Source organism: Orcinus orca, chromosome 5 (assembly GCF_937001465.1).
Source record: "Orcinus orca chromosome 5, mOrcOrc1.1, whole genome shotgun sequence".
Lineage (NCBI taxonomy): Eukaryota > Metazoa > Chordata > Mammalia > Artiodactyla > Delphinidae > Orcinus > Orcinus orca.
The window spans coordinates 7,069,291-7,090,072 of NC_064563.1; the positions used below are offsets into that span (position 1 = coordinate 7,069,291).

A 20,782-nucleotide genomic window follows, 5' to 3' on the forward strand; every position below is an offset into this window, starting at 1 on the left:
AGTAGGTAAGTTGGACCCCAAAGAGATTGAGTCCTTATGAAACTGAACTTGCTCTATGGGTTTATTTTCAGTGCAGAGCATTGAAATATTAATCAGTCCAGCTTTCAGGGATTTCTTTTTAACATCCTTTTCTATGTAAGGGCTAAGCTTCCTTGCTAAGCTTTGCCTTTCTCGACTGTTCATCTCAAATGTAATGGGAGTGCTTGTGTGTGTGTGTCTATATTATACTGGTGACCAGACTTGAATTATGACACAATCCTGGTTATCTTTCAGGCTAAAATGTCTCTCCCCTTTAGGGGTCAGGGATCATTTCAGCCTCAGTGTCCTTTCTACTACCTGCTTCGGGAGGCAGCAAATGTGATCTCGTGCAGGTGCGAGGTGACTTTCATCACCAGTTATTCTTCTTTACATTTCTCTATCAACCTAGCTCAGAAAATACTCAAGAAATAAAAACAACTCTTCACCAACTGCTGGGGTCCTGTGATCTGATCACTTCTCAGTGGAAACCTGTATTACCCTAGCATGGTCCCTGGAGTCTTTTAGGTATAACCGTCACAGACAACAACCAACCCTCAAGCCTACAGCAAAGAGAATGCAGGCACAAGGCACCATTCCCCTTCCTACTGCCTTTTAAACTTGGGAGGGGAGACTCAGTTGGGGCGGGGATGCTGCCATTCGCGGGAGGGGCGGGATAAAAGTGTGTCTAATGACACGTCAGTGACAGAAGTCGCCTTAACCCTGTCCCCTCCCGCCCCCCCCCCCCCCGCCGGTGAATTTCTCCCCCCGTGCGCGCCTCAGTGGCTCTGGAGACCCTTCTCTCTTTAAGACAGCCTCCCGCGCCCCTCACTCCGCCCCCTCCCAGGTCTCTGGGCTCGTCAACGCTTCCCGAGCACCATGGTTGGTCCAGGCAGGCAATCGAAGCACCTCCCGGAGCCGCGGCGAACCGGGGGTGGGGTGGGGTGGAGTGTGGGGGGGGTCTGTTTGTAGTACTCTCAGTCCTGATGTCACAGGCGCAGCAAGGACATCGCAAGGAGGAGTCGGATTACAGTAAGGATGGGCAGTGCAGCAGGCAGCCCGAGTGCACGCTCCAGCCGCCGGGGACCGTAGCCCGGGAAAGGCGGCCCGCGAGGCGCTCATCCCGCGGCGGAGGCGGCACGCTCGGCGCCCCTGCTCTCCACGCCGGGGACGTTTCCGCCGCATGTAGCATGAAACGGGTTGGCTCTGCGCGGCAGCCCTGGGTGCGAGCTGATGCTGAAGACGCCGCGGTGGGGTTCCGGCTGTCTGATTAATGAGAAGCATAATGTATTTTGGTGAGTGTTCACGCTGATGATGTCATGCTGAGGGTGCCCAGCTCTTCATCAGGGCAGACAAGCCCTTTCGAAAATCTCGGCAAAGCCTCGAGAATCTATTCCAGTAAACCTACCTTCAGCAGGCAACTGGAGGACCCAGCTGGTGCAGCCCTAGGAGCTTCCTTTGTGCTACGATCGGGGCTGTTTGTTAGTCGTAGAGGAGTTGAAGTTGGAAGAGGAAAGGGGCAGGGGTGAGGGTGGCTAAACTTTGCCTTGATTTGTGTGATGAAGTTGATTTTTTTTTTAGCTAGGTGAGGAAGGAGAAATGGTGCGGCGTGGGAAAGTCATGGGCAAACTCAATGGAATGTAAAAGTTCTGTACTATGGACGCTGTGGAAGCTTAGTCAATATCTACGGTTCATTAAGCATTTTGGTTTTCCCCTAATTCTGAGGCAGAAAGGGAAATAAAACATTCTTTGGTGTGCGGTGCTTGGACAGCTGAGAGCACCCTTCCACAGCATCCCAGTTTTCCATCCAGCTAGAGCATCCTGGCACAAAATGCATATTATTTTAAACCTTTAGAGGTCTTGGAGCTGTTAAAGGTTTGTGCAGTTTAGTTGCGTGCCGTGGTGGAAACCTCCCTTAGGTTTTCTGCGGAGCTGCCTGCCCTTCCAGAAAACACGTTGAGGCTTAGATCTGGGCTCTTAGTGGAGCAGTGTAAGTGGGCTGGGAGCTGCACATTTGCACTGTAACGCTGCAACTTACTGATGGGGAGAAGGCAAAACCCTTCCCTAAATACGAAGCCAAGGATTAGACGGAATATCCTTTCCTCCTCCCTGAAGTTATGCTTTCCTTCTGTAAGTTTCATCCCGCATCATCACCTAAGGGCATCTCTCTGATATTAAAAGGTTTGTGAGAGCAGCTGAAGAGGGGTGAGGGTTCCATGATGCAAATGCTCTGGGTGATCAGTTGCCTTGCTTGGAAATATGTAAGCTAGAGTCATTTTTCAATTAAAGAGGTATTTCGAGAAACTTGGGGCAGTATTAGTTTCTCGGTTGTTTATTGCTGTGCGTACTGTTTGCTTTGTTTTGTTCGCTCGAGCCTTTGAAACGTTTGCCAAAGTATGCAGAAGCTGAGTGCTTTTTAGTTGTCTTGACAGCAGTTTTGATTTCCCTTTAATTTGCGTCATGTTAGGAAAGAAGTCTTAAAAATAACTAAAATCGATTTTAAAGAAAGGCTCCTCATCTGAGAGACACATTTAAGCAGAATCCAGAGTTAACACTCTTTCCAGGGGGTAGTGATAGAGGTGGTAAGCGTGTGAATTGACAATTCATAAAATAGCAAGTGTTTATTGTGAATGTTTTTGACACGCTCAAAAGCTTGTAAAGATAATATGCCTTTTGGACAAAATAACATTTCAGCATCTGTACTGGTATTTGAGAGATGGAAAGGAAGATTTTAATTTTAGCTTAAGTTTTCAACCTCTTGCAACAATGCCTAAGGTGATGGTGGTGAGGATGTAGTGTTAACCAGAGCAGTGGTGTAAAAGTACTGGTCCAGAGGCCATCCGTGCTGTACTGGATTTTCCTGTGTCTCTTGGAGAAATATTCACTGGGCTAGCTCGTATTATTAACTGCATGCTAGTCCAGCCGTTTTGTAAAGCAGGGTGATTCACAGGGCAATTAGTTTCACTGTGTAATGCAAGTTTTTAATAGCACACATTGAAATATGATGTCCTGCTTCAGATGAAACTATACTCTTTTAAAGGCAAGGCTAAAGTTGCCCTCTGTGTCATGAGCACGGTTCGGTCTTACCATAATTCCGGCGTGAGATATGGTTTTATATTCTCGGAGGAAATCGTGTGTATTTAGGAATGCTGTTTCTTTCAGGTTCTGTTATGCAGCCCCTCGCTCAAGCTGTTTGGCATCCAGAGCTCTGGGAGCCCACCTGTCTCTCATAAAATGTGTGGTCCACGATCTAGGGTCAGAATTGACAATACGGCCCAGGCGTGTTAAGATTCAACAGCATTTTAATGTTGCAAATCCTTAACAGTATGTATGTATGTGTGTATGTACGTAGGCACATACGTGTATTTATGTGTGTGTAGCTATTTCAGGTGATTTTTTCAAAACAGTGCTTTCACTTTGCAGTTTGGTCACCCGTGACTTTCTTCTTCATATTTGAACTGCAGAGGGTTTATCAGGTCAGGGAGAACAGGGACAAAAGGAAAGCAGGGCTGAATTCTTGGGCTTTTTCTGGTGATTTGCGGGAATGGGGTAGAGGTGTCAGAAGTCTTTTATTTGTGTCCCCAGCAGGGAGTGATGGAGAGCATGGTGTTGCTCTAACACCCTGGGAATTGATATGCAAGGAGGGTATTTACTTCCCTTGTAAATAATCTAATTTGTCAGTTTTGCTCGCCTGCTACACCTTTCAAGTTTAACTGAAGACTCATTGCCTGGACAGACTGGCCCAGCCTCTGCTTCTCTGTAGACCCTTTCCCCTTAGGGGCTGGACACTGTGGCTCTGTCCTTTCTCAGTTGGAGTCAGCTGTGTGTGTGCAAGTTGGTGGAATAAGTAATATTTCCAGTTCTCCAGAATAACTCGTGTTTTGAGTGTGCTGTCTCAGACTCACGAGGCTAATGGACCCTTTTAATGACTTAAGCCTCACTCTTATCTCCTACTGAAATTTTAGTGCAGTGTTTTCAATAATTGTTCATCTGCACTTACTGCACAGTAATTTAAGAGTTTGCTGTTCAGTCACCGTGGATACGTTTGTTCCTTATTCTGTCGATCTCGCACTCATTACTTGGAGTTAAGAATCAGGTTCACACGGGAGAAAGAAGAGAGGAGAAATCCCAGCAAGCAACCTGATTGGGATTTACTGTAAAAGCAAGGGAAAATCATAAAGACTTGTGAAGTTACCCTCTCCACCCGCAGGAATATTTGACAGACTTAAAAATGGCCTGTGCCGAGGATGAAGAACCGTTAACAATTGATCCGGAAATAGAGAGTTCCCTGGTGGTCCAGTGGTTAGGACTCTGCGCTTTCACTGCCGAGGGCCTGGGTTCAATCCCTGGTTGGGGAACTAAGATCCCACATGTGGCAAAAAAAAAAAAAAAAAAAAAAAAAAAGTAGTACTATGATCCCCGGTTTGCAAATGAGACCTAGAGATAATAAATAAGAAAATAAATTTTAAAAAATTGATCCGCAAATAACAGGAAGCATCTGGGAGACTTCTCTCTGGATGAAGGGAGCGGTCCTGGCTGGCTGTGAGTACAGCAGACCTGCCCCATGCCACCTGGTTACAGTTGGGTCAGGGGACGGTGCTGGCATGAAGGGCAGGTACATCCCAGCAGAAGGCTGTAACCATGTACTGTCTCCAGTATGTCTGAATCATCTTCCCCTTCCATCTGGCTGCACACATTTCTCCACTGCTGGAGTGATGAATGGCTGCCCGTGGTCCTGCCAACCTCACAAACTGTCCACAGTTTGCCAGAGAGGTGTCATGTCACAGCCCTTTGCCATCAGGAGAGAAAATGGGAGCCTGATGGCACTGAGGAAATTCGATGTGCCCGAAAATCAACCAGATGGAGATTCTGGGGTACTTACAGCCAAGCAGGGGCGAGGGCTTGCTCCCTGAGAATCCTGCTGCAAAAAGAAAGGATGCATCTTAAACAAATGAGTAGAACTTGAGACAAACAGTAGAGCTCCCTCTCAATGCTACTATTCATGGCATATTCATTAAACCTGGAGAAAAGGGCGAGCAAAATTTACAAAGTGCGAATGAGCCGTTCAAGTGCAGCGTGGTGCTAATTGTGAATCAGCTGTCTTCCTTAAAATGCCTTAGAAAAACCTGAAAAAGACTTAGCGCTGTGCATATCATAACAAGAAATACTTGATGGAGGAAGCTTTTAATACAACACTTAGAAAAAAAGATCTCGTAGGAAAATTCTAGACCAGCAGCCTATTCCCCTGCCTATAATAGACACGTTTATACATTGTCATAGGAAGGACTTTGTTTTTCCGCTGGGATGTTTAGAACATTCTCCAGTCAGCGTTTGCACTTTTGGTTGTGTTAGAAAAGCAGTTAGGCGGCAAGGCTACAAGGAAGGAAATGAGCAGAAAACAGCAGGCAGCAGAGAAAAACATTCCTCTTTGTGTGTGTGTTTTCAGTGGAAACATTTAACTTATCCTAATTAGTTGGTACTAGGTGATCTGTTATGGGGAATTAGGTCTACTTGAGTCCCTCAGGCACTCTGGACGTGTTTCTATTTCCCCGAGGTTGCCAGCGGGAGAGAATAATTCAGGAAGGAATTTGTTAGTCCAGGTTACCCTTTTTGAAGTTTGAAGTCATTACCATTGTGTGTTATTACAAATTAATCTAAATGACATGCAATCAATTACTACATAACAGGGATGGCGGATGTGACAGGTGAATATTGTCAGAAAGCATCAGATGCAGGAAACTGAAATCTAAGAGAACCCTCTCAAGACATTTCTCTTTCAGATTCATAGGAATTTCTCATTTTCGGGAACCAAATTCCAAGGATGATCAAAATGTCAGTAACATGGATTCTTTAATTAGGACCCTTAAATTTTGAGCTAAGTTTTTCTTCTTTTTTAAAGGGCCTTCTTAGTTGCTGTAATTACATGGAAACGAGATGAGTTTATTTAAGGGACAAGTTCCAAAATTCATGAGATAATGACGACTTGCAAAGTTACCCTTTTGTGGGTGGCATAATTGTTCCAAAAAACAAGTGAAAAATTTAAATTAGTGTTTTCTGACTTCCACTGCAGAATATTTGGTCACAGCTGCTTTTGACTGAAATCTCCCTTGATAAGACCAGGTGTGTTGGCTAGAATATATGTGTGCGTATGTGTGTGCGTGTGCGTGTTTGTGTGAGTGTAACACTGGATCCTAAAACAGTGCCTTGTTATATAAATACCCAAATTTTATTTCTCATTCACATCTTTTGTATATTCGTAAATCTTTTCACATCATTTGAAAGGTAAAACTTTAAGTATTGATTTAATAAGATGGATATGAAACTGTATTTTGAGCACAGCTGGTTTTCAAGTTTATCAACCATTCTATACCTTAGAGGTTTTTAAAGTCAAGTCATGAGGATAATTTTCAAGGCTTTTCCTGCTTAAGAAAGAGGGATGCTTGTATAAGCAGAAAACTATTTCGACTTTGACCTTGAGAAAGAGCTGTTTCCATCTGTATTACACTATGAAAAGCATGTCAAAAAACAACAAAGGTCATAGTCACTGCCCTCTCTGTCTCTCTTTAAAGAAGTCATTATATATCATTTCCCACAAAGATTAGTTTTGCAACAGAATTTCACACATGATTGGTGGCATTAAGAGAAAATACAGCATAAGAGGTGGCTAGAAATATCAAAGCTTAAAGTGGCTGAGATCACGCTTGAACCAAATTGCTAGGGTTGAAAATAGGAAGACGCTTTGCTCTGTTGTCCCGTTAAAATCGTTATAAAGCAGCTGGAAGTCAGCCTTCTTTGAATGTGAGCTCCAGGTTTGCACAGCCTTTAAAACTGAAGGCATTTCCGTGAATCCCTCTCGATTCTGACAACTGAAATGCATATGAACTTGTATCATAGCACTGAATGGGATGAACTGAACCCCTTCTTCTTCTTTATGTTTTTTTTTTTTTTTTTCTGCCCACTTGCAGTAATCGCTTTTCTGTAAGTAGGGAGGAGGGAGAAAAGTTACCTGGGCCAAGGTCAGAGGGGAAATGGGCAGCAGCAGCATTTGGTGCTCTGAGCAATGCTGTTTGCCCCAAAGTACAGCGGTGCCTGGTGGGAGTTGGGGACTGGGGGGCAGGGATGGGGCTAGGGGCTGAGAGTTCTTTCAATGCATGAGCGTTGGTTAATCTCAGGTGTCCTTAGCACCCCGCTCAGCTCAGTGCCAGGCACATAGGCACTTACAAACAGGTGTTGAAACTGCAAGATGAAATGGGTGTTGGAGATCAGAGAGGAAGGGAATCCAGTTCCTCAGCGGATCCAGAATGCTGACGTTCCCTAGCAAAACTGGTGAATGTGAGTTGACAAGAGAAACACGCCTCTTTGCTCCTGGGAGAGTAGCTGCTTCTTTTTGTTTGTTTTCCAAGTGTCGAAGTCAGGACGCGCCCTTAGATATTAGATACTTAAATAAATGTAAGAAATACCACAACCTTTTTTTCTGTTTCACTTTACTTCTGGCTTCCTAGGACTCTGCAGCGTAAAAGGAGAGGGACAAAGCTATAGAATATTAAGACTAATGTTGGAAAATGTCGGAAGAACACGTAAAATCATAAGATGGTAGAATTGCACTTGGTTTCAATCCACCTGGTCACAACGTCAGTTCTCAGCTGCACTTGGCTTCTGTGCCTTTATCCCAGATGTTGGCATTTTCTGTGTCTTCACTCCAGATGTTGGCTTTCTCTGGCCACGAGGCTGGGATAGGCAGGAACCGCCTTATGTGCAAGTAGCCGGAAATGCTCGGCACGGCCACCAATTTCAAAAATTGCCATTTGTTAAGGCTGCGCAAAACTGCTGTTTGCAAGGCTTTTGTAAAGTTGTTCTTCACACGAACCTTTTTCATATTAATGCATTTTGCTGACGAAGGGAAGCACTTGCGGCAGATTGCTCTGAGGATAAAAACGCAGTCATGAATGTAAATGTACTTTGATAAACATGATCCTTGTAGAGCAATTTGTATTTTTTAAAATGCATCTACATTATTATTTTTTATTCTCAAAATGACCCATTGTAGGAGGTAGACAAAATATAATTATTCCTCTTTTTAGACGAGGAATCTGAGCCTCAGATGGCTGAAACAACTTTCTCAAGGTCACACATCTAGTAAAAGTTAAGGCCAAGACTCCAATTCAGTGCTTTGAGGCTTATTTCAGTGCCCTTTACTCTTTATAACAGAGCGTAGGGAGATATTTTTTATGAAAGGAAGATTCTTTGTAATAATAATGCTAGAAAGAATATTCTAGCTGATAGCTAAAGAAATAAATAAAAATGGTTGAGGTCTAAGACGGATGTGTGTTTTGACTTTGTGGAATCACAATTGATAACAGAAGTCTGAATCTAATCCATACTTTTATTATTCTGCCTTATTTTTTCACATCAAATAATAATCAGAAAAAATCTAATTAAAAGGCATGAATTGGGCTTCCCTGGTGGCGCAGTGGTTGAGAGTCCGCCTGCCGATGCAGGAGACGCGGGTTCGTGCCCCGGTCCGGGAAGATCCCACGTGCCGCGGAGCGGCTGGGCCCGTGAGCCATGGCCGCTGAGCCTGCGCGTCCGGAGCCTGTGCTCCGCAACGGGAGAGGCCACAACAACAGCAAGAGGCCCGCGAACCCAAAAGTTTTTCCAAAGCATCGTTAGGTATTAAGGCTTGTATTAATTATGTGTTACATATACCTGCTGTTTCACTATTTAACTCAATGCTTGTAAAAACAATGCAAGTCATTTGTACTACAGACTTTGATATTTACAACATTATCTCCAGTATTTGTTCAAGAAGGGAGTCCCAGCCTGGTCTTTATTTCATGACCGATAAAGAAGTAAAAACAACCTAGTTAGAATCTCAGCCGTTCCACTTATTGGCTCTGTGTTCTTGGGCAAGTCACCTCACATTTTGATATCCAGGTTTTTCTGTGGAAGGAGGATAATGATAATGTGTTTTCCACAGTTGTCTTCTGAGGACTAAACTATACAAGGCATATACCACTGCCAAGCCCCAGGAAGTCCATGGTGAGCCATCAGTAAAATTTGATGCTTTCTTGATTTTTCTCTGTACCCAACCCAGTATTACAAATACGTAAAAATTTTTAAAAGTGATGATATCTTTTGGGGTCAAACCAGAAAACAGGAACCATGTCAGCTAATTCACAAAGAAGGACTTTAATGCAGGTCATTAGTTATGTGGGTGATGGAGGAGCTGAGATGCCCCATGAGGGGTGCAGAGGCAACCCAGAGATTAGCGATAGCAAGAAACTGGTAGTGTAAGATGGAGAGAGACGAGATGTGGTCCTGGAGGCCGGGACCCAGGGCCTCCTGGTAGGAGCTGGAATCGCGGCAGGCCTAAGACACTGAGGATGGAAGGATCCAGCCTCAGGCACAGAGGGAGATGGAGAAATACCCTGCCTTCTCCCTTGCGCTCACCCTCACCTCTCATTGGTGGAATCCAGCCAGAGGGCACCAACGAGGCAGCTGGGCAGTGCAACCTGCACATGTCAGCACCTGGGCAGTCCAAAGTTTGAGAGACAGATCTCAGGGCAAATTGGCCACAGACCCGGAGGGAGATCTTACAACTGATATAAGTAGCACTTTATTTTTTTCTTTTTTTTTTTTGCGGTACGCGGGCCTCTCACCGTTGTGGCCTCTCCCGGTGCAGAGCACAGGCTCCGGACGCGCAGGCTCAGCGGCCATGGCTCACGGGCCCAGCCGCTCCGCGGCATGTGGGATCTTCCCGGACCGGGGCACGAACCCGTGTCCCCTGCATCGGCAGGCGGACTCTCAACCACTGCACCACCAGGGAAGCCCTAAGTAGCACTTTAAATATCTCAGTTATCAGTGAGAGGTTTTCTCGGGGGAGATGCAGGTAGGAGGGAAAGAAATATAGGTGAAGAGCTTTCAGGAACTCCTCACCAATCCTCCCCGGTCAAGTTCCCACTTTGTCACTTTCTGGTAGTGTGACATTGGACACGTTAGTGAATCTCTCTGTGTCAATTTTTCCCTTTATACGATGGGTTAAAGGGTCTCTCTGACAGAGAGATTCAATCAGAGGTTGAAACAAACTTCATAATCTGCAAAGCACCATAGGAATTGGCCTTGGTATGAGGATGTGAAAACCAAGTGCGTTAGAAAGAAAAGAGTGGATTTTGAAAACATGACCATTTGGAAATATATGTCCAGCGATGCAGCTTAGCATCCCCGTGGAGGTATCTGAGTGCACTGAGAAAGGGGGCATTTGGTTACCTCCTCAAATAGCCCCTGGTACTTTGGGATTAGATGTACCGCCCAGGCCACTTCTAATCTTTTATTTGTCATTATTCTATAACGAAGGGAAATGGCAGAAGCAGAGGCAGAATAGAGAAATGATCAGCGCAGGAAACCTCCATAAAGACTCCATGCCCCATATTCCTTCCTTCCCAAGACTCTAATGGGGACAGACACATTGAAAGCTGAGGGAGTTTATTAATAGTTGCTTGGGAAGGAAAGAGGGATTTGGTATCGATTTTTATCTATCCTTCTGTGTGTTGCTCGACTTTTAAACACTGATTTCTTTGTCTGACTGGCTGTGCTATTAAAAAAAAAAAACTTTCTGCCCTTCCTGTATGGAATTATTAGCATCTCTCTCAAAGCCTGCTTCCAAAGCTCTGCGACAGTTTATAATTTATGGTGCCCTTGTTGTGAGGCAACGTGGAGGTTACTGACAGGGAGGGATGCCCTCGCCATGCTCAATCCGGAAGCCACGTGATCACTGCCATGTGTTTCCATTAGCTGCCCCAGGAATGGCGGGCTGTAACTTACAGTTTTATGGGGATACTCAGGAGCCGTGTCCTAAGGAAGCTCTATCAGTTAAATGGTGCATTCAAGGTAGATTGCTCAGAATTTTTCTTTTTCCTTAAAAAAAACAGAGTGCTGTAAGATCCTGAATACTAACCTTCTGGTACATTAGTTTGTTTGGGGAACGTTTATTTTTTTAATATCTTCATTGGAGTATAATTACTTTACAGTGGTGTGTTAGTTTCTGCTTTATAACAAAGTGAATCAGCTATACATATACATATGTCCCCATATCTCCTCCCTTTTCTGTCTCCCTCCCACCCTCCCTATCCCTCCCCTCTAGGTGGTCACAAAGCACTGAGCTGATCTCCCTGTGCTATGCGGCTGCTTCCCACTAGCTATCTATTTTACGCTTGGTAGTGTGTATATGTCCATGCCACTCTCTCACTTCGTCCTACCTTATTACCCTTCCCCTCCCCATGTCCTCAAGGCCATTCTCTACGTCTGTGTCTTTATTCCTGTCCTGCGGCTAGGTTCTTCATAACCATTTTTTCCCTTATTTTTAGATTCCATATATATGTGTTAGTACACAGTATTTGTTTTCCTCTTTCTGACTTACTTCACTCTGTATGACAGACTCTAGGTCCATCCACCTCACTACAAATAACTCAATTTCATTTCTTTTTATTGCTGAGTAATATTCCATTGTATACATGTGCCACATCTTTTTATACATTCATCTGTCGATGGACACTTAGGTTGCTTCCGTGTCCTGTACTGTAAATAGAGCTGCAATGAACATTGTGGTACATGACTCTTTTGTGTGTGTGTGTGTGTGTGTGTGTGTGTGTGTGTGTGTGATACGCGGGCCTCTCACATTTGTGGCCTCTCCCGTTGTGGAGCACAGGCTCCAGACACACAGGCTCAGTGGCCATGGCTCATGGTCCCAGCTGTTCCGTGGCATGTGGAATCTTCCCGGACCGGGGCATGAACCCGTGTCCCCTGCACTGGCAGGGGGATTCTCATCCACTGTGCCACCAGGGAAGCCCCACACGACCCTTTTTGAATTATGGTTTTCTCAGGGTCTATGCCCAGTAGTGGGATTGCTGAGTTGTATGGAAGTTCTGTTTTTAGTTTTTTAGGGAACCTCCATACTGTTCTCCATAGTGGCTGTATCAATTTACATTCCCACCAACAATGCAAGAGGGTTCTCTTTTCTCAACACACCCTCTCCAGCATTTATTGTGTGTAGATTTTTTTTTTTTTTTTTTGTGGTATGCGGGCCTCTCACTATTGTGGCCTCTCCTGTTGCGGAGCACAGGCTCAGCGGCCATGGCTCATGGGCCCAGCCGCTCCGCGGCATGTGGAATCTTCCTGGACCGGGGCACGAATGCGTGTCCCCTGCATTGGCAGGCAGACTCTCAACCACTGCGCCACCAGGGAAGCCCTGTTTGTAGATTTTTTGATGATGGCCATTCTGACTGGTGTGAGGTGATACCTCATTGTAGTTTAGATTTGCATTTCTCTAATGATCAATGATGTTGAGCATCCTTTCATGGGTTTGTTGGCCATCTGTATATCTTCTTTGGAGAAATGTCTATTTAGGTCTTCTGCCCATTTTTGGATTGGGTTGTTTGTTTTTTTGTTATTGAGCTGCCTGAGCTGCTTATAAATTTTGGAGATTAATCCTTTGGCAGTTGCTTCATTGGCAAATATTTTCTCCCATTCTGAGGGTTGTCTTTTGGTCTTGTTTATGGTTTCCCTTGCTGTGCAAAAGCTTTGAAGTTTCATTAGGTCCCATTTGTTTATTTTTGTTTTTATTTCCATTTCTCTAGGAGATGGGTCAAAAAGGATCTTGCTGTGATTTATGTCATAGAGTGCTCTGCCTATGGTTCCCTCTAAGAGCTTTGTAGTGTCTGGCCTTACATTTAGGTCTCTAATCCATTTTGAGTTTATTTTTGTGTATGGTGTTAGGGAGTGTTCAAATTTCCTTCTTTTACATGTAGCTGTCCAGTTTTCCCAGCACCACTTATTGAAGAGGCTGTCTTTTCTCCATTGTATATTCTTGCCTCATCAAAAATAAGGTGACCATATGTGCATGGGTTTATCTCTGGGCTTTCTATCCTGTTCCGTTGATCTATCTTTCTGTTTTTGTGCCCGTACCATACTGTCTTGATTACTGTAGCTTTGTAGTATAGTTTGAAGTCAGGGAGCCTGATTCCTCCAGCTCCGTTTTTCTTTCTCAAGATTGCTTTGGCTATTCGGGGTCTTTTGTGTTTCCATACAAATTGTGATATTTTTTGTTCTAGTTCTGTGAAAAATGCCATTTGTCGTTTGATAGGGATTGCATTGAATCTGTAGATTGCTTTGGGTAGTAGAGTCATTTTCACAATATTGATCCTTCTTATCCAAGTACATGGTATATCTCTCCATCTATTTGTATCGTGTTTAATTTCTTTCATCAGTGTCTTATAGTTTTCTGCATACAGGTCTTTTGTCTCCTTAGGTAGGTTTATTCCTAGGTATTTTATTCTTTTTGTTGCAGTGGTGAATGAGAGTGTTTCCTTAATTTCTCTTTCAGATTTTTCATCATTAGTGTATAGGAATGCAAGAGATTTCTCTGGATTAATTTTGTATCCTGCTACTTTACCAAATTCATTGATTAGCTCTAGTGGTTGGCACTGTTGCCTGCTTTTTCCTAACTTTATAAGGCTTAATAAGGGAGTTCCCTGGTGATCCATTGGTTAGCATTCCAGGCTTTCACTGCCAAGGACTGGGTTCAATCCCTGGGCAGGGAACTGCGATCCCACAAGCTGTGTGGCATGGCCAAAATAAGTGAAATAAAATGAAATCAAACGCTTAATAATAAGAACATCACTGTGAGAAGCGCAAGCCATGGACTTTACGGACCTCTTGGTTTCCTTAGAGAATTCATCAGCTCCCGTTTGTGGAGAGCAGAGCTGGTGCTGACAGGTGATGCGGCACCACTGACTGAAGGGCAGAATTTAGCAGAGCCGGGATGTCTGTTTTTGTCCCAGATGCTGGCATGAGTAACTTCATCAGCCCCTCACCATCATCCTTAAGAGGAAGGCCAGTGGGTCTAAATCCTGGCTGCACAAAGGAATCCCCTGGAGAATTCTGAAATGATGCTACCATCAAGGGCCAGGGCACTCTGATTAAATCCACTTCTCTGAGCTGGAGCCCAGGCATCTGCATTTCTTGTAAAACGCCTCAGTTGATTCTGAAGGACAGCCAGCTTGAGAACCACCGGGACGGGTGACTTTAACCCACTTTACTGAGTGCACCCTGTGACCCAGGAGTCCCCACTTGCTGGGTCACTCAGGCAGTGAGTCAGGACTCCAACCCAGGTCAGTCTGAGCCCAAAGCTTATGTTCTTTCGTCTCAACACACTGCTTACCTTGAGGGAAATCAGTCCATGGCATGAAGTCTGGACCTGATTGCAAGCTGCTTTGTGCTGCCCCACCCACTCCCTGCCTCAGTTTATAGACTGGAAGTCCCTAGGGAGGAGCCCTCCTCCCCTGTCCTTGGGACCCTTTATAGAGCTGGCACCCAAAAGAGATTCATGCTGTGCAAGTTGATTTAGGATCACAGTGGGATGGTTCTGGAAAGGATTTTAGAACTGTGCTTCTCAAAATTTAATGTTCATACAAATCCCCAGAGGATCGTATTAGAACACAGGTCTTGGTTCAGTAGGTCTGGGGTGTGGCCTGGGATTCTGCCTTTCAATGAGCTCCCAGGAGATGTCTGTGCTGCTGGCCCACTGACCACACTTTAAGTAGTGAACCTTTAGCGATCATTTAGCTGACCTGCGGCTTTCTGCTGACATGGAAAATCTGGTCTAAGTCTCCAACCTATGTTCCTCTGTTTCTGTTGTACAAGATACTGAATGGTCCACAGTTAGAGTTCAACTTAGGGTGACCAACCATCTCACTTCTGCCTGAGACTGAGGGGTTCCCCAGGACGTGGGACTTTGCGTGCTGAAATGAAGTCTCATGAGGACGGGGATGAATTGTTCACCCTAGTTCCAGTAGCTCAAGTTCGAATCCTAGCTTCAGTGCTCAAGACCCAGCTCCCCACAGGGAACTCAGGCAAGTGACTTGCTTTCTTTGAGCCTCCATTTCCCTATCTGTGAAATAAGAATGATAAATGAAACTTCCTAGAATACTTATAAGGATTGACTTAGATGGTGTACGCAGAGCACTGGGCCTGCTGTTACTATATTCATCCTGACTGAACATTGACCTGACTCAGCACTCCCCTCCATCACTGAAAAGAAGAAACACCCCAAAGATCAAGTGTAAGTGGTCACGGATCATCTTTATTGCACCATCTCTGTACAGAGAGGGCAGCTTGTAAATTACCTCCTGCCCACAGATATGATGGACAAGCCGGGGTGAAGTCATTCGTCATTCAGCGTGCAGCTTGCCTACCCCGAATGTCAATACTAATGATTTTTGCTTGTTGTTTAGGGGAAGAGAGGCCTGGCTAAGGCTTGGCCACCTTGGGACACTGTGAGCTGGCCCCTTGTGTTCTGTTGACCTTGTTTATCCATTAGTGTTTCTCTGAGCGTTGTAACAGCTTATGAGGGCGGCCGCAGCTAATGATTGTTTTTCCATCTCCTGAGCCATCCTTGTCTTAACAATAGATAGCCTTAAAACAACAGGCACACAAACAGACAAGGCAGCTTCCGCTGAAATGCCCGTGCTCCGTTGGCCTCATCTTGGGTGAAAGTGGCTGGCTTTGCCCATCCTTACCTGGGAAAGCCGATTCACTCACCTGTCAAACGCCAGCCGCTTATCAGAGCACTTAGTCTGCCAAATATGTGACGATTATGTGAGAAGCAAACTGCACTTTTGTGTTTCTACGAGGACTAGTAAGTAGGGCTGCTCCAAGCAGCAGATTATTCCACAGTAGTGGTTACCTGGCCTGAACCGCTGCCTACTAGCATTTTAGACAAGAAAACAAATGAACAACAAAGCAGAGGCTACTCTTGCTTTCCTCGAGCATAAAATGTGACTGCAGGAAGGTTCCAACACGGTTGCACTTTCACTTATGAGCATCTTAGAGGCAAAATTGGGAGATTTTTTTGTCTCTGGTCCCATCTCTGCTTGCTGTCGTCAGAGCTGCTGCCATTCTAACGTATGCTCTTTGACGTATGGAGTCAAAGTCTCCATTTCACAGACAGGAAAATAGAGGCCAAGTGCTTGGTGAATGCACGTATCTGGCGCTAGTGACGAGGCTCCGACCACAACTTACAAGCCAAGCCTCGATTTAGTGGCGTGAATTTGCAAAAAGGGCCCCGAGCCTCAGCTTCCAAATCAGTAAATTGAGACAGTGGTAACTCATCAGGCAGCCCTCTAACTACTAAAAATAGCTGAGGTTTATTACGTGCTTGGTCCCTGCCAACCACTGTTCTCAGGGTATGGCCTCCACCACTCCTCCTAATGGCCTTGTTGGAAGAATGATCAGGGCCACTTTGCAGATGAGGAAACACGAGTACAGAGAGTGCAAGCAAAGAGGCAGCAGTAAGTGGCCGGGCTGGCTCAGACCCTGGCCACACTGTTTGGTGTGACCTTGAGTAAAACTCAGCCTCTGAAAGCCAGAGTCCGGGAGCACATCCTCTATATGCAGATAGATCATGGGCTTTTGAAGGAGGCAACAAACTAAAACGTGAACCAACACACAAGCGGAGAGCATCTCACCTTGTCTGCCAAGCAGCCACCTGCTGGTGGGCCTGAGACTGAGAGCAGGGAAAGATTCCGGCTCCCTTCCCGAAAGGGTAGGAGATAGGAAGTCTTGTTCATGGAACACGCAATGCTCCAGAGTCAAGGCTTACACAGACTGCAAATGGCTTTGATAGTTGGCCTCCCTGTGCAGGAGCGGTGCCTGGGGGCATGGCCTCTGTGTGTACGTGTTCCTGACACAGTGGCGACTCTCTTCCAAATGGAACAGCAATTTCTTTCTCACTGGCTTCTTCCTGGGCACATACAATGTGCCAGGTGTGAGGTGATCTTTTCTTATCAGATAACAATCCAAACTTTTGGGGGGTTCCCTAGAACACCAGGAACTGAGGGAGACCATGACATCTTTCTATACCTTCAATAGAATATTTTTACTTTTTGAAAAGGTAATGATACATGTACAGTTTTTGAAAGAGAACATTGTAGAAAGGCAAATAGTGAAAACGAAATCTTCTATCCCCACCGTAGTGCACTCTGTTTTATTCGAGAGACTGCATTCTACAGAAGGGGAAGGGGGTGGATGAAGATGGTCCAGCTATAAGATCAATACATCCCAGGGGTGTCATGTGTGGTGTGGTGACTATAGCTAACAATACTGTATAGTATATTTGAGAGTTCTAGGAAAGTACATCTTAAAAGTTCTCACCACAAGAAAAGAATTACAACTGTGTGAGGTGATGGATTTTAACTAGAGTTATTGTAGTATTATTCTCAATATATATACACATCAAATCATTATGTTGTACACCTTCAACTTATACCATGTTATGTCCATTATATCTGAATAAAGCTGGAAAAATAAACTCTGTGGAAGGGTATATGTATACACCCCCCTCTTGTTTTTACATGGAATGGAAACATACCATGTCCCCTGTTTTTCATATTGCTTTATTCAGCATATATTGATGTTTCTATTTTTTTTTAATTTTATGGCTACACCATTTTCTAATTCAGGAACATATTGTGATTTACTGGCCCTTTTAAAAGAAAAATAAGTTATTTTCATTCTTTCACTAATAAAAACAATGAATATCATTGTGCATACATAGTTCTTTTTTTTTTTTTTTTTTTTTTTTTGCGGTACGCGGGCCTCTCACTGTTGTGGCCTCTCCCGTTGCGGAGCACAGGCTCCGGACACTCAGGCTCAGCGGCCGTGGCTCACGAGCCCAGCCGCTCCACGGCATGTGAGATCTTCCTGGACCGGGGCACGAACCCGTGTGCCCTGCATTGGCAGGTGGACTCTCAACCACTGCACCACCAGGGAAGCCCGACATACATAATTCTTTGTGTACATGTTCACATATATCCATAGAGTAAATTTACAGAAGTGGAATTTAGGGGGAAGGCATATTTAATTCTCATGTGTATTGCCAAAGTGTCCCATGGAAATTTTTTATTGATCAATTTCTACATATATTCCTTTCATTAAAGAGTAGAGTGGGTGCTTTCAAACTGGTAACCTCTTTATGTGAAAACTGCCTTGCAGACTTCTCAGAGCATGAATTCTCAAAGTGGAACAAAATGAGTGACTTCCTGCTTTTTCGTCCTTGCAATCCCCTCTCCAATCTGTTTCTCCACTTACTTCCGTTGTGCTACTTCCATGTGGATATTGGTTTCAATATTCAAAAAATCAATAATGCCGTAAAATCGAGAGATACCCTGTGCTTTCAAATGGGGATGAAGGCAACAGAAAGAATGCATCTTGTAAGTGGGGCTGTGCTATCTTGCCTCAAAACTAGAATGCTGATCCTTGAAAGAGCTCTAATTCTGTTAGATCTAAAGCCAGCTATGGTTGGAAGTTTCATTTTCCTTGGAGTACACAGCCATTAAAAGGCAAAAGCACATTTGCCTAATTCTGTATTTCAGTGATTTTTTTTCTTCTATTCCTAACTCCATATTCTTCTTCTTATTTTTTCATCATTGCCATTGAGAAAACATTAGGCCTAGAAATCATCTGGAATGTCTATAGTGTGTGTCTATGGTAAAAATGCCGTATTTATCGTATTCCGTATTCCGTATTTATCGAAGACCCAAAATCTCCCAACAGTAATGATGATCACTGTTTATTGAGCTCTTGAGCTCTTTACAAACATCGATTCATTTACTCCCTAAAGGAATGACCATGTTTTGATGGACTAGATGTCATTCTCTCTACTTTACAGAAGAGGAAAGATGCCCTTAAAGGTTAAATTTCTTGCCCAAGACTAAATAGATTGAAAATGGTAGGCATGGGATTCAAATCCAAGACCTTCTGGCTGGACATCTTGTGTGCCAAATGTTGACACCACCCTTTGGTATTTTCTTCCCAGCACATTACTCCTGGGCCACTTCTGTAGAATCTTGGTAGGAGGGGACATTTCTATAAAGTGGAGGTTATCACTTTCCTGGTCCGTGCTGTTGAATAGTCTTAAGGACAATCGCAGCCACCCTTGATAAAATATAAATAGTACTAACAGCCCTACCCTAAAGGAAGGGAGACGGAACAGTCCTCTTTTCCCTCTTCTGTTGGAGATGGTCTCCTATGTTACCTGCTGTCTCTTTGCACCATCCTAGCAGTCCCCAGTGCTGTCAAAGCAACAGAATTAAGTGAAGGAAATCGGTAAATCATTGCACTTTATGACATGCTAATAAGGAGTACTGGCTAGAACTCACTCCCTCATGTCCTAAGTTACGTTTCCCTCTGTTCCTTGAGCATCTAAAGTTCTCTCCCATCCTAGAGATCATATAAGCCTTGTGTAACAGGCATTAGAAGAACCTCCTATCTGGATGGCATCTTGCGATCTTGTCTGACACCTGGCATCTTTATATTTATAGGTAGAAAATGGGAAGTTAATGTGTTTAATTGTTTAACCCAAATAGAGTCAGTAGTGAGTGGTGGAGCTGGGCTGCCTAGAATCCAGATCTGCTGACTCTTTCCCAGGACCTTTTGTTCTCCTCAGGATGTCAGGGGAATTGGTTATTGTCTCATTCTTTCTTCACAATGAAAGTATAAAATGAATGTTCTTCTCATTTTGTAGATGAGGAAACTGACATTGTTACTTGGCTGATGTTATACCCAAAGTGTGGGGGCCGGGGGTGAATGCAAGCTCACAGCTTTCTACTCCTCTCTCTCTGCTTCCTGAGTCAGGGCTCCTGTCTGCCATCCTGTGCTTTGGGTTTAAACCTGGGTGGATCCCTGCACTTCTCGGCCTCTAAATGAATTCAAAGCCCTATGATTCTCTGATCCTACAGTGGATGTGGGGTGAAAAGGTGGGACTCATTGGAGCAATAAATCACTACAGCCTGCAGGAACCCGGAAGCAGATCAAGCCTCCTTCATTCCACCCCTCACTGTCAGCTGTGCACAGCGTTCATCTCAGTGTGAACTGCTGTAATCGTCCCTACTGAGTTTCCTGACTTACTCTCTCATGCTTCCAACTTAGCCAACGCTGTGCTAGGCCAGGACTTAGCTGCAGACCCGATAGCCCCCAACACACACACACACACACACACACACACACACACACACACACAAACACACGTGCGCGTACGTGCACACACGCACACACACATGCACACACATATTCAGAGGCCCGTAGCAATTCTTATTTCCTCATGCAGAGCTTCCAAACTTCTTATTCACGTGGTCAGGATGATCCAGGTTCCGGCCCCAATTTACCTTGCACTTTCATGTTTACAAAACTCCTCTTCTCTCATCCCAAGTTCTGGCTCTGCAGAACCGTGCCTAGTTTCCTAACCCTTCTGAGACGTGGCTTCAAGTTTTCCTTCTTACCTGACATGTAGTGTTTTTTTTTTGCCTCTGTGTCTCATTGTTTTTTCACTCTTATTTTTTCTGTCCTTTAAACATTTTATGTGAAAACATAATCTCACTAATTCTTCCAGAATGTCTACTCTCAATGTACCACCTTTTCTTGAAGACCACCTAATTCTTCATAAGAGGAATAAACATCCTTTCTCTGAATTTCCATGGATGGTATTTCCCAAAGTTGTCTGAACAAACACTTGGAGAGTTTGAAAGGTTTCCTATTTCCTAAGTTTCCTATTTCCCACTCTAGATTTACTGAGTCAGACAATCCAAGGAAATAACCCAGAAATCAGTATTTTCAACTCCCCACCCCCAACAATTTAATATCATAAGATTGTTGGCTCTTCATAGATAAACCCAAAAATGTGATGCAATAGCGCAAAAGATACTAATAGGAGTTAATT

General features: G+C 44.4%; 1 protein-coding gene across 6 annotated transcripts in view; it reads left to right on the forward strand.

Annotated features, from left to right (window-relative positions):
- The window catches only part of ZNF385D (zinc finger protein 385D), a 940,592-nt gene that overhangs the window by 594,765 nt on the left and 325,045 nt on the right, over positions 1–20,782 (forward strand). The window contains exon 1 of one of the 6 annotated variants that reach the window (XM_004271916.4): positions 795–1,310. The exons of 4 other annotated variants lie outside the window; for them this stretch is intronic. In XM_004271916.4, coding sequence (XP_004271964.1) covers positions 1,289–1,310 — 22 coding nt within the window. In that variant the 5' untranslated portion in view covers positions 795–1,288. Of the gene's footprint in view, positions 1–794; positions 1,311–1,980; positions 2,146–20,782 lie in introns of those variants that run through there. One more of the 6 variants, XM_049710124.1, reaches the window with a different exon arrangement.